Source organism: Impatiens glandulifera, chromosome 4, assembly GCF_907164915.1.
Source record: "Impatiens glandulifera chromosome 4, dImpGla2.1, whole genome shotgun sequence".
In the NCBI taxonomy this organism is placed as follows: domain Eukaryota; kingdom Viridiplantae; phylum Streptophyta; class Magnoliopsida; order Ericales; family Balsaminaceae; genus Impatiens; species Impatiens glandulifera.
Genome location: NC_061865.1, coordinates 43,760,106 through 43,774,095, shown reverse-complemented (window position 1 = coordinate 43,774,095; position 13,990 = coordinate 43,760,106). Strand labels below are relative to the sequence as shown.

General features: G+C 34.5%; 1 protein-coding gene across 1 annotated transcript; it reads left to right on the top strand.

Annotated features, from left to right (window-relative positions):
• The first annotated feature begins 445 nt into the window (after positions 1-445).
• On the top strand, positions 446-3,739 carry LOC124935186 (cucumisin-like). The gene is made up of 7 exons (XM_047475636.1): positions 446-690; positions 977-1,487; positions 1,577-1,677; positions 2,334-2,552; positions 2,692-2,803; positions 2,911-3,124; positions 3,210-3,739. The coding sequence occupies exons 1-7, from the start codon at positions 446-448 to the stop codon at positions 3,737-3,739; spliced, it is 1,932 nt and encodes a 643-aa protein (XP_047331592.1).
• Positions 3,740-13,990: the final 10,251 nt, after the last annotated feature.

Below are 13,990 nucleotides of genomic sequence, written 5' to 3'. Positions count from 1 at the left end.
TTTCATTTCCAATCAATAGAAAAACTACCTCACATTATGAGATTCAAACGATCATTAAATTATGTTTATGCAGAAGTATATAGTGTACATGGGAAACTCGAAACTACCAAGTGAAGATCAAGCTAAGTTACATTCAAGCTTTCTAAAAAAAGCTCTGACTGGCATGTAATGTTATAATAATCAATTACTTTGAACAAATGTTTTCTTATTAATAAAATTCTATCATATTTACTTATTTTGATTTTTTTTGTTTTAATAGTAATTCTTCTGCGTCAGTTCTATACAGTTATAAGGGTCATTTAAATGGTTTTGTGACCTTATTAACAGATGAAGAAAGTAAACGAATTTCCTGTAAGATCATTACCTAGTTCTCAAATTTTACAAATTCTCTTAAAAAATCATTTACTCATTTATTTACAATCATTACATTAATTAATTATCAGCAATGAAAGAAGAAGTCGTTATCTTTCCTAACAAAAACCATCATCTACAAACAACGAGATCATGGGACTTCTTACACTTCCCACAAAGGATTCGAAGAGAGCACACGGTTGAGAGCGATATAATTGTTGGAATAATCGATTCTGGAATTTGGCCAGAGTCAGATTGTTTTATTGATACTGGATATGGACCTCCACCAATTAAATGGCAAGGGTCCTGTGATGGATTAACTAATTTCCATTGCAATATGTAAGTACTTGTTTCATAGATTCTTACAGTCATTCATGATTTATAATCAACAAGAAAACAATTAAAATGGATATTCACATTTAATTTTTTTTTTTAAATTAATCAGTTTGTTTTGTAATAAATAAATATCAATTAAATCCTAATAAAACTATTTTTATTGTATGAAGCTAGAATGTAAATCCTAATAAAATTATAATATGTATTAACATAACATTTAACTAATTAGATTATGATGCTTTTGCTAATGATTATACAAAATTATTATATTTATTCCATTTAAATGCAGGAAACTTATTGGAGCAAAATACTACAAAAACGATGGAGGCTTCTCTCCAACCGATATCCAGTCTCCAAGAGACTCCCTTGGTCATGGAACTCATGTGGCTTCCGTGATCGCCTGTAACCTTGTTAATTCGGAAGGCCTTTCTGGTCTCGGGAGAGGTATAGCTCGAGGAGGAGTCCCGTCTTCGAGGATCGCTGTTTACAAAGTATGTTGGTCAACCGGTTGCGCAGATGAGGACATTATTGAAGCATTTTGTGATGCCATTAATGATGGGGTTGATCTATTATCAATTTCTATTGTAAATAGTGTTTCAAGCTACTCTGAAAATACCATAGCTTTTATGAGTTTTCAAGCCATGAATAAAGGAATTTTGACGACAATGGCTGCTGGAAACGATGGTCCGGGACCTATATCTATCAAAAATGTTGCTCCTTGGGCGCTTACAGTAGCAGCAAGTGCCAGCGATCGTAATTACGTTACCAATTTGATGTTGGGCAATGGGAAAACTTTGATGGTGAATCTTTCACAATTATTTTTTTCTGTTTAAGTATTCATACAATTTTTTTTTATTAAGTTATTAATTCACTTTTGAATCATGCACAGGGAGTTTCAGTGAACACGTTTGATCCAAATGGTTACAGCCCTTTAGTGTATGGAGGCAGTGTGCCCAATAAAAGAAATGGTGCTTCTAGTTCTCAATCTAGGTATTTAAAAAAATAAAAAAATAAATAAATATCCCAATAATATGGACAATTTGGTATAAGAGAGGGAATGACGTTGCGGCAATATGATTGGCTGAAAAAATTAAATAATTTCCCTTTCTTCTCTCTTTCCTCCTTTACCTTTTTTCCAACCAATGAGTCATTCCCTCCCTCAAATTCCCCCACCCTATCACTCCTCAATTAATGATTGAGAGAGGGAATTTGGTGAAGGAATAAGAGAGAGAATGACGTGGCGGTAATATGATTGGCTGAAAAAATTAAATAATTTCTCTCTCTTCTCTCTTCTCTCTTTCTCTCTTACTTACCTTTTTCCAACAAATAAAGTGATGCCGAGTCATTCCCTCTCTCATTCCCTCACTCAAATTTTCATCTCTATCACTTCTCTTCTTATAGGAAATTCTAGTTAAATGGAGAATGTAAAAGATAGAAAAGTCCCTCAGTTTTGGTTAAATATAAAAATATGCTCTTGAACCCTTATATTGTATTGAATTATTCGAATTAAAACTGTAATAAATGGAAGCTTAAACAAACTTTTTTGAGGTTTGATCTCCAATTCTACTTTTCAATGAACTATAGCTATATAGTTATTATTTATACTTATATAATGTTCATGTATTTATTGATCTCATATTTTACAGATTGTGCAAACCGAACTCACTTAATCCTATATTGGTAAAGGGTAAAATTGTCATTTGTGACGAATATAATTTTGGAGAAGCAGCTATTTCTGCTGGAGCAATTGGTATGGTGATACAAGCTAATGCAACCAAAGATGACTCTAGCGTGTTTGCCCTCCCAACAACTTATGTTGACATGCGGAGTACTGGATACATCTTGAGATATGTTAGCTCATCAAGGTATATACGATACAAGCTGTTCTAAACATGTAAACTTTGTTACAACATCTTGAGATATGTTAGCTCATCAAGGTATATACGATACAAGCTGTTCTAAACATGTTATACTTTGTTCATGTTTTTTTATTATATGAAACAGTAATCCAATTGGAAGCATATTGAAGAGTACTCAAGTTTTTGATGCTTCAGCACCATATATTGCATCATTCTCATCTAGGGGACCCAATCCTATAACACCTCATATTCTCAAGGTTGTATAAATTTTACTCCTCCAATAAATTTAAATACTAATTGAAGTTAGAAATTATATTTAACTTTCAAGAATTTATAACAAAGTTCCTACTCTCTTGACATATAGCCGGATTTGTGTGCACCTGGTGTTAAAATCTTGGGAGCATGGACACTTGCAAATTCTCCTACGAGATTACAAGAAGATTTGAGAAGGCTACCATATAACATTGTATCAGGCACTTCATCAGCCTGCCCACATGTTACTGCTGCAGCCGCATATGTCAAATCATTTCATCCATCATGGTCTCCGGCAGCTATAAAATCTGCTCTTATGACTACCGGTATATATATATAATACATAAATATTTAATCATATAAATAATGTATCATTTAAATAATGTTCAATTACAAATAATTTTCATATAGCCACCAAGATGAGTGAAGAAAAAACACCTCAAGCAGAATTTGCTTATGGAGCTGGCCAGATAAACCCTGAAAGGGCTAGAAAACCGGGCCTTGTGTATGATATTACACTAGTTGACTATTTGAAGTTTTTGTGCGGGCAAGGCTACAGAAACAATGATTTGAAATTTCTTTCGGGAATGCATAGTGTTTGCAACCGTTATGGGACAGAAAATGCATGGAATTTGAACATGCCTTCATTTTCAATCCCTGTCATGCCTTCTACTCATTTTAATGTCACCTACACTAGGACAGTTACAAATGTGGGACCTTCATCATCTATTTACCAAGCCCAAATTATTGCTCCACCAGGATTAAACATACAAGTTGTGCCAAACGTACTTCATTTCTCTAGTGTCAGACAAACTCAAACATTTGCGGTGGTTTTCGTAGGAAGGATTAGTGTAGGGAACAATATTGTTTCTGCTTCTTTGTCATGGGTAAGCTCCACAAACACAGTGAGGAGCCCCATTGTTGTTTTTGTTAGAAACTAATGTATAATAATTAATGTTTCTTTTTTATTATTCAAGAGTCTCTTCGATTGTCAAGGTCTCTTGATCTTATATCTAGTAAATAGTAAATGAGACTCTTCATTTCTCTTAGTTTAATGTTTAAGTTATGTTTTACTTTATATAAGTTATGTAATCGTGTTCTTATTTCAACAAGTTCAATAGACAAAATTTCATTCAAAATTGTTTTCATTCTCTAAAGTTTCTATTCACTTTCAAATAAGTTTTTTACGGTTCGATCATTGAAGTCCTGATTGTGATTTCGTTACATGGTATTAGAGCTTTGGTAACATTGGTGAAGAAGGTATCATTGTTATTCGATATGGAAAGTGGTGGTCGTGTAGCTAGACTTGGTTTGGAGTTGTTAAACCATTCAAACTATCGGATATGGAAAACCTGCATGGAATCGTACATGGTCGGGAAAGATTTGTGGGACATCATCGTAGACGAAAATGATGTAGCTCCTGAGGATGTTGCTGAAAATGCGGAAGCATCGAAGAAGCGGAAGAGACTCAATGCGAAGGCAGAATTTGTGTTGAAGAGGTCAATCTCCCACAATCTGTTCGTGCATATCATCAGTTGTGGATCTACTCTCGAGATCTGGAAATGCTTGGTCGTCTTTTCAACAAGAAGAACGATGCTTGTCTCCAAATGCTTGAAAATGAGTTGGCAGCCGCAATACAAATTGGATCTGTCTCAGAGTTCTTTCCCAGATGAGAAAATCTTAGAGGCTCGAACAAAGAGGCATATTATTCAAGGATTTCGACCCGATATACACCATTCATCACATCGATTCAAGGTTGGGATCAACAACCTTCACTTGAGGAGTTTGAAAATCTCTTGTCATCTTAAGAGTCGTTGGCCGCACAAATGACTAGAACGAGTATAAAGGAGGAGTCAAACAATGTGTTGTTCGTGAAGAAATCGAGCTGGAAAATAGGAAAGTCAAAGAAGGAAGAAACATGTCAGGATTTTTCAAATATTACTAAAAAGCCCCTTAAGTATTTCAGGTGTGGCAAGACTGGACACTTCAAGAGAGATTGTAGAGTAACTTTGAATGGAAATTTTTCTAGTTCAAATCTCGGAGAAAAGTCTAACCAACGTGTTGAGGAGGACTGGGACAAGGCTTTTCATGTCGATGTGATGATTTCGAATGAAAAGCAAACATAGGTGTCTCATGGTAAATAGGAAATCGATCAAAGGTGGATTGTCGATTTAGGGTGCGGACATCATGTTACTGGAGATGATTATTTGTTCTCGTCGAGTCGAGTTCATAATGGGGGTGGTGGCATTGTCATGGCAGATAACTCTGTTCATGAAGTTAAAAGGGAAGGATCAATTGTCATTAATAACGACAAAGGAGAATCTATTACTCTGAAGAATGCCTACCATGTTCTAGGAATCCGGAAGAATCTCTTCTTAGTAGCAAATGCTATAGACGCGGGAAATCTTGTGTTGTTCGGTCCACATGATGTGAAGTTCTTAAAGAATGTATAAGAACTGGAACTCGGGTAAATGATCTATTTGTCCTTTCAGCATCAAATTCGTACATCGAAAAAGTGAACGACAAAAGCACCTCCTTTCTATGGCATGCAAGGCTTAGGCATGTCAATATGACTAAGCTTAGTGTTATATCTCGAAAGACTTGTCGAAATTCTACCTGAAGATTGAGAATTGAGGAGGGCATTGTGTGTGAAGGATGTCAATATGGGAAGACTCATCGACTTTCATTCGATAACTTTGTATCAAGAAGTAAGGGTTCTTTGGATCGAGTTCATAGTGACTTGATGGGAACAACTCGAACTGCCTCATACTTGGGAAGTAAATATATGTTTCTATTTTTGGATGATTTTTCCCGGTTCACCTGGGTGTACTTTGTAAAGGAGAAGTCCGAAGTGTTCTCTAAATTTCTCGAGTTCAAGGAGACGGTAGAAGGAGAACAAGAAAGGAAAATTCAAGTATTGTGGATAGGCAATGGTGGAGAATTTTGCTCAAAAGAGTTTGAATTTTTTTGTAGGAAAAATGGAATAAAAATAGAACTTTCATGTCTTGACACCCCACCAACAAAATGGGATAGCCGAAAGGAAGATTCGACACTTTATAGAGGCTTGTAAGTCATGGCTGCATATGAGGAATATACCAAATCACTTATGGGCATAAGGCATGAGTTGTGCTTCTCATGTCATCAATGGAGTTCCTTTTAGCCCAAATGAGTTCAAATCTCCATTCGAGATGCTTTTTAGTTTTAAGCCAAATGTTAAGTATTTTAGAATTTTTGGACCTACTTATTATGTCTATATTCTAGACTCGAGAAGGAGCAAATTGGATGCAAAAGCAGTCAAATGAGTGTTCGTCAGCTATGACCAAAGAAGGAAAGGGTGGCGGTGTATGGATCCATCAACCCACAAATGCATTGTGTCGAGAGATGTTATTTTTTTTGGGAAAAATTAAGAGTTCATTAACTTAGAAGAAATTGTTTGGAAGATTAAGTAAATAGTTAATTAAAAGAAAATGCTAAATATTAATCAATTAAGTTTTGATGATGTTTACATATAAACGAAGTTAAGTCGTCTAATTATTTCTATACAGGTGCATCAGATTTGGCTAACTTAAACGTGGTCTAAGCAGGCTAATTAGACGTGTTACGTACTTAGACGTGTTAGTCTAACATATACGTAGTTATACGTACAAGTCTAACAGATACGTAGTTAGACGTGTCAGTCTAACAGATACGTAGTTAGACGTGCTAGTCTAACAGATACGTAGTTTAACATGCCAATTTAAAAGATACGTAGTTTGACGTGTCAGTCTAACAGATACATAGTTAGACATGCAAGTCCAACAGATACGTAGTTAGATGTTTTAGTGTAATAGATACGTAGTTAGACGTGTCAGTCTAACAGATACGTAGATAGATGTGCTAGTCTAACAAATACATAGTTAGACATACCAATTTAACAGATACGTAGTTAGACGTGCAACTCTAACAGATACGTAGTTAGGCGTGTTAGTCTAACAGATACATATTTAGACTTGTTAGTCTAATAGATACGTAGTTAGACGTGTCAGTCTAACAGATACGTAGTTAGACATGAAAGTGTAACAAATATGTAGTTAGACATGTCAGTCTCACAAATACGTAGTTAGACGTGGGCATCTAACTCCTTCATATCAGTCTGAAGTGATATGCCATTAAACGCTACAGTCTAAATCCATTAAACGTGGTAGTCTAATGAAATCCGCTGTTAGACGTTGGCGTCTAACTCTCTTAGACTTAGAAGTCTAATGGAGCACGTCTAATGCCTTGCTTTATTAGCCTTTTCAAGTTAGCATACGTCTACCCACGATCAACTAGTTGTACGCTACTTCTGCTTCACTTTCTCTTGTAGACCAGTACGTCAGCTATTTGCATTCAATGAATGAACACCACGTACGCGAAAATTCCTCCCACTACTTGTTCAGTACAGCACAATTGTAGAAGGATATCCGGCGCGCTACCATTCAGTTCGGCCACGTTCCAGAAGCACATAGTCTTCTGTACTTTGTCCTTTAGGCGTCCATCCTATGGGAGCGTGCCACGTGTTCATACAAAAGATTCGACCGTTGGTGTCCTTCTACTACAAATAGATGCTCAAGGACAATGACTGAATCACCAATTACTCTACTCATTAATACAAAAGATTAACCCTCAACGTATATCGTCTCGTGTATGCGTAACGTAGTCTTTCAAAAGAACCACAGGATTCGTCGTTGTTCTCTAATGCCGTTTAATCATTGAAACATGGCAACGGTCGAATCCATTTTGTTGATACGTGACAATGGTACGTTTGTCTATGCCTAGCGTACAGGATTTTTGTGCGCATTACATTTGAAATATTCGTTTATCGTATTATAGGCGTACAGGATTTTAGTGCGTAGTGGAATAAAATATTCGTTCATCGATTTGCATGTTAGATTAAATAAATGGTTGTACATTTGTCGTATTCAGGTGATGTAGAAATTAGTTGATATCGAGCTCTACTAATAAGCTAATATGCTGAAAGCGCACTCATATATTGATTAGATCTACTGATAAGCTACTATGCTGAAAAAGAACTCAGCTGTTAATCAGCTCAGCTACTAGCAAACTCTACTGATAGAACAACTCAGCCGATAGCAAGTCTGCTTATGGAAACTCTATTGTCAGCGCTTCTTCGGCTCTATTGATGACAACTCTACTGCCAGCGCTTCTTCAGCTCTGCCGAGCAGTAACTTTGTTACCAGAGCTTCTTCAGCTTTGCTGATGGAAACTCTGCTTCTAGCTCTTCTTCAGTGCTACTAATGGCAACTCTGTTGATGGAAACTCTACTATCAGCGCTTCTTCAGCTCTACTGATGACAACTCTGTTGTCAGCGCTTCTTCAATTCTACTGATGGCAACTCTACTGTTAATGCTTCTTCAGCTTTACATGCACATTAATGCATTACTGAACTTAGTTTTATTCATTCATCAAAACCATGTGTGTTCATTTTAATTCTCCTAAGTTAAGTTTAATCAATTAAGACGTTTTTTTATAATTTAACTTAATTTAATAATTTCCCCATTTTTTATGATTTAATCTAATTTAAAAATTTCTCCATTTTTCTCTTTTAACTTAATTTAACAATTTCCCTTATTTGATTATGATTAAAACTAAGTGATGATGAGCAGGGAACTATAGATAACTATATAGATATGGGCAATGATAAATAAGTAAAATATTTCGAATATAAATTTCCCCATTTTTAATTCATTGTCTATATTTCCCCTTGTAGTTTGCTTGAGCCCGCTCCAACTGATTTCTTTTCCTTGCTACCTTCCTCTTCCCGGTTTCCCACTCACTACTCTGCCTCTACTATTTTCCCCTTTTTAACATCAACATCCCCTTATCGTTTAAGGAAGTCCGTGCATTCAACAGTTTTGTAGTTTGATTGAGCCCGCTCTAGATGGCTTCTTTTCCTTTTTACCTTCCTCTTCCTGGTTTCACCCTCACTTCTTTCCCTTTACTACTTTCCCCTTTTTAACATCAGCATCCCCGTCTTGCTCATCTCAAAATTTTCCTCCATCAACTTAGAGAACATTTCATATAATTTGGGGTTAGTTGACCTAAAGATGATGTCATCAAGCTCTATGAGCTTGGTTAAGTCCATATAATGCTTTATCTAAACATGATCCAAGTTCTTGTCCAGTTTCATCTGCACATATAAACATTGACAGCTTTCGTACCCATATTTATTTGGGTCCATGGATAATTTGTCCCTTGTGGATCCATACTTGAGTTATTTTTATGGATCTCTCATTATGTGTATTTAACTTGGCAGATTTATGCTTACCAGACCAGCTGGCTACTCTGTTTTTGGGCTTAAGCCAACTTGACTTTTGTTGAGTTCGCTTAACATATTTAATTTTATCTTTAAGAGTCAAATTAGTACAGTTTCGATTAGTTCGAATGTAAGTTGAGTTTCCCTTGACGAAACTTATGAAATTAAATTTGTCTTTTACCGGGTTCAACTTATTGCAAGACTCAACTGGATTACCCCCAACAAATACCAGACCAGATTTGCATCTAGCAGGCCTTTGTTGCTCAGGGAATTGCTTGAGAGCATTTCCAGACTTAGTCCATTACTAACCACATAGTTTATTCTTTTATTTTAAATAGATAAACTCTTAATTGTTTCTTTGAGCTTCTCATTCTCAGCTGATAGCTCATTCATTTTGTTTTTCAAAACTTCTGGTTCATTATTTTGAGTTGAGAAACTTGTATTGTTAGATTTATTTTTCAAATTTATTTCGTTAAAAAGATTTAACTGTTTCTTGTACTCAATGACCATGTCATTGAATGCAGTAATTAAATTATTTCTTATGAATTCATCAGGGGTGAAATCAAATACATCGTTGTCATCTGTCATTAGCATTTGATAATTTCTTCCTCCCTTTCATTTAAGGAGCTCTCATCGGAATCACTTTCAACTCATTTGATCTTGCTTTCCTCATCAAGTAGAGCCTTTTGTTCCTTCTTATTCTTGGAAGTTTTACGATGTTTGTGTTGTGATGGAGTGGACGGACATCCTCATTCTTTGAGTTTATCTCAAACTCATAGGCCTTCAGATCGGCAAAGAGATCATACAACTCGATCTTTTTTAGGTCATAAGTTTCTCTCACCGTTTTAATATCTCATTCTTTGGGAAAAGCTCTCGTAGCTTTGATAGCAATTTCTCTATTGCTATATACATTTTCTAGGGTTGAGAGTTCGATGACTATGCTGCTGAATCTTTTGTCGAACTCAGTTATAGTCTCACCCGGGTGCATCCTGATGTTGTCGAACATTTGTGTGTCAACCATTAGTTTTTTTTCTTTTGTTTGGTTGTTGCCTTCACAAAATCGAGTCAGCTTCTCTCAGATCTCTTTGGCAGTGGAGCATGACTTGTGGATCCAAACCCAACTGAATAACTGTTTAAGAACATGACATTTTTTTTATCATTTTTAAATATTTTGAATGCATTTGTTAATTGGGCTTAAATGTATCAGGCTAAGCGTGAGCACTAAACAAAGTGTTTGGTTTCACCAAACTTTGCAAGAATAATGTTTTTCTTCCAATGATATAGAGCTGACATATCCTTTGGGCTGTCAATGTCTGTCAAAGTCTTTATTTATTTATTTATTTATGCGTCTATTCGGACGGAGTCTAAACACGCATTAGATGTCTTCCCTTCATTTAGACGTCCTAACCAAGCATATATACAAGTTGCTTAAGCAACCACTCGTCTTAGTACATGATTTCTTTATACGATTGATCTAATTAGTCCGATTGAGAACTCCGTCTACAAACGTCTGTCCAACCACTTTAATCAATAATTTTCCCCCTCAATTTATGCATATTTAATTAAATAACAATTAAAAATTAATTTAGGTCTACAAGACCATAAAAATATTTCTAAAGTAAGAAAGCTTAGTCTCGGGGAGTGGCTTCGTGAACACGCCTACCACTTGCTGATTTGTTAGAATATATTCTTGACGAATATGTAGATGACCTGTTGTACCTGTAAAATACATAATTATAACTTTTTGGTACTCACATTCACTTGGGTCCTCGGTCAATCAGTCCACTGGGAATCCATATTTGAGTTATCTTGATGGATTTCCAAGTTGTGTTGTAATCAGTGCATATGATTTAGGCTTAGCAGACGTCTTTCTACTAGCAGTTGTTCCATTAACCTTAGAGGATGGTTATAGTTTAAAACTCCTTGACCTCATGTCAGGTTTTGGTTTGCCAGATTTGCTAGTTGCTCTCTTCCTGGGCTTCAGCCAACTTTCATTTGGCTTAACATTAACTATCTCATCCTTTAAGGTTAGATCTTCGAAGCTTGGATTAGTTCCTTTGTCAGTTAAATTACCCCTAACAAAGCTTATTGGCTTAATATTGTCTTTCACCGAGTTTAACTTTTCACAAGACTTGTCTAGGCTGGCATTGTCAAATCTTAAACCAGATTTACATTCGGGAGACCTCAGTAAACTTATTGGTTGTATGACTGCATCTCCAAATCTCGTCCATAAACTGACCACATATGTCAAAAGTTTCAGAAGGAAGTGTTTGAACCTTTTCCTTAAGCTTCTCATTCTCAGATATTAAAGAAAATGAAATAAACTACAATACATAAAGAAACGAAATTATCGATATTAAATGTTAATTTGAGACATTTGTTTAACACATTTATCTTAAAACAATTTCACTGTCTTTTAAAAAATTTATTATCTTGTAAACAAACTATTGTGCCAAAACAAAAAATTTTAAATAATAATATAAAATTTGGAATGCAAACAAATATTTCAAACATATGGAAAGTAAAACATATATTGTTCTAAAAAAAACAATTACGAGAATTAGAAGATTGTCTATAAGTTATTATTTTTAATAACATATTGAAGCTAAAGTTAGGATATTTTGTTTGGAGAACAAAAAATGATAAGAAATTTTAAATTGAAAAGCATATTTTTCATTCATAAGTAAATGTGAAATAGTAAGATGGGAGACTAGTTTGATGCTCAATAGTTGATCTTATGTGAGAACATACCTTATGGATAACATTTATAGTAAATTTCACTTTATGTGTAGGATTTCTTAGGAAAAATTTAAAGTTGTTTAAGGTATTTAATTTATCGATAAAATTTAAACAATAAAAACCTTAACGTTTAAAATCATTATATTGATAAAAAATATTATTGACCAATAAATAATTAAGAAATGTCTCAAATTCAATTATTATAAAAAATTATTGTAGTGGGCAATTTTCTAACCTATATTGAGGACTTAGTTGATATGTATTCTATTTTTGTAAAGGTATTTTGTAATCTTTAGGTATGTTGTCTTGTAATTACATAATTATGAAAATATAATGTTATTAAAGAAAATTAAATAAAATACAATATATAAAGAAACTAAATTATCGATGTCAAATGTTAATTTGAGACATTTGTTTAGCATATATCCCTTAAAATAGTTTCACCGTCTATTAAAAAGATCATTAACTTATAGACAACTATTGTGCCAAAATAAACTTTTTTATATAATAATATAAAATTTGGTATGTATAAACATACATTTTAAACATATGGAAAGTAAAACATAATAATGTTCTAAAAAAACAATTACGAGAATTAGGTGATTGTCTATAAATTATTGTTTGTGATAACATATTGAAGCTAAAGTTAGGACATTTTGTAAGGTGAACAAAAAATGATAAATAATTTTAAATTGAAAAGTATGTTTTTCATTCATAAAAAAATGTGAAATAGTAACATGATGGAAACTAGTTTGATCCTCAAAAATTGATCTTAGGTAGGAACATACCTTATGGATAATATTTATAGCAAGTAAATCTTTATAGGTAGGATTTCTTAGTAAAAATTTAAAGTGGTTGAAGGTATTTGATTTATCGATAAAATTGAAACAATTAAAGACCATAACTTGTAAAATAATTATATTGATAAAAAAAAAATTATTGACCAATAAATAATAAATGTCTCAAATTCAATTCTTATAAAAAATTATTGTTGTGGGAAATTTTCTAACTTACATCGAGGAGTTAGTATTAGTATATATGTATTCTGTTTTTGTGATGGTATTTTTGTAATCTTTAAATATTTTTCTTGATATTACATAAATATAAAAATATAATGTTATTAAAGAAAATTAAATAAACTACAATATATAAACAAACCAAATTTTCGATATCAAGTTAATTTGAGACATTTGTTTAACATATTCCTCTTAAAACAATTTCATTGTCTTGTAAAAAGATTATGTTAGGATCTAGGTCGCGACTGGCGGACCGGGGTCTGGCCGGTTAGCGCGTTTTAGTCAAATGTTGGTGATTAATCCGGTTAGAGATTAACACGGGGTTTCAATACTACACAAACTGTCACAAATCCTTGAACCGAGTTCAAGTGCGGAAGAGGTTTGTTTCAGGTTTAAGCAGCACACACACGAGATAGGCAGAACCGGATTTGGATGAAGTCAGTTTGGAGTATGGTAGGTCGGTTTTGGGATTCAGTAATTCGGTTATGATGATGTAAGTCGGTTTAAGTAGAATCGGTTAGAACACAAGACCGGCAGAAAGTAAATAACAAGACAGAATTTTATGGATGTTCGGAGATAAACTCATACGTCACCCCTTCCTCTCGAAACCGCGAGAAGGATATTCACTAAGGATTACACAAACACAATACGATCGAGACTTATTTTCTGCTCGATAACACTCGTACAATTGTAACCGAAATTGTAATCACTCATTAACTACACACTTAAGCTCTTTTAATTTAGAGAGATAGAACACGATTTGTGACTTAGGTTGTAGAAAACTCTCAAAACTCTTAACCACATTTATTCCTCTTCAGCTCCTTTTTTTATAGGTGAAATGTGTCAACGGTCACATTTCATTTCCTTGAATCTGATTGGTTGAGCAGAGGTTCAGTGATTTAGACCTGGCGGTCAAATCTTCAGACCTGGCGGTCAAACCTTAAGACCTGGCGGTCAAATCTTCAGACCTAGCGGTCAAACCGCCTAGGTTTGTCTTTTACTCAATATGGCAACTGTCGGTTGGACAGTTGCCTGTGCCTGGAGGATTGCGCCTCTGATTTATCCTGGAGTGGAAAGATCCTGCCGGACGATCTTCTGCAGCCTGCAGACTGTCTTCAGACTTGTATGAATATGGCAATACT

What these genes read in the sequence shown, in the direction of transcription:
- LOC124935186 (XM_047475636.1), top strand. Translation starts at nt 446, where the DNA reads ATGAAAGAAGAAGTCGTTATCTTTCCTAACAAAAACCATCATCTACAA. An exon ending in GCAATGGGAAAACTTTGATG is followed by an intron (nt 1,488 to 1,576) that starts GTGAATCTTTCA and finishes AATCATGCACAG; the next exon opens with GGAGTTTCAGTGAACACGTT. An exon ending in TAACACCTCATATTCTCAAG is followed by an intron (nt 2,804 to 2,910) that starts GTTGTATAAATT and finishes CTTGACATATAG; the next exon opens with CCGGATTTGTGTGCACCTGG.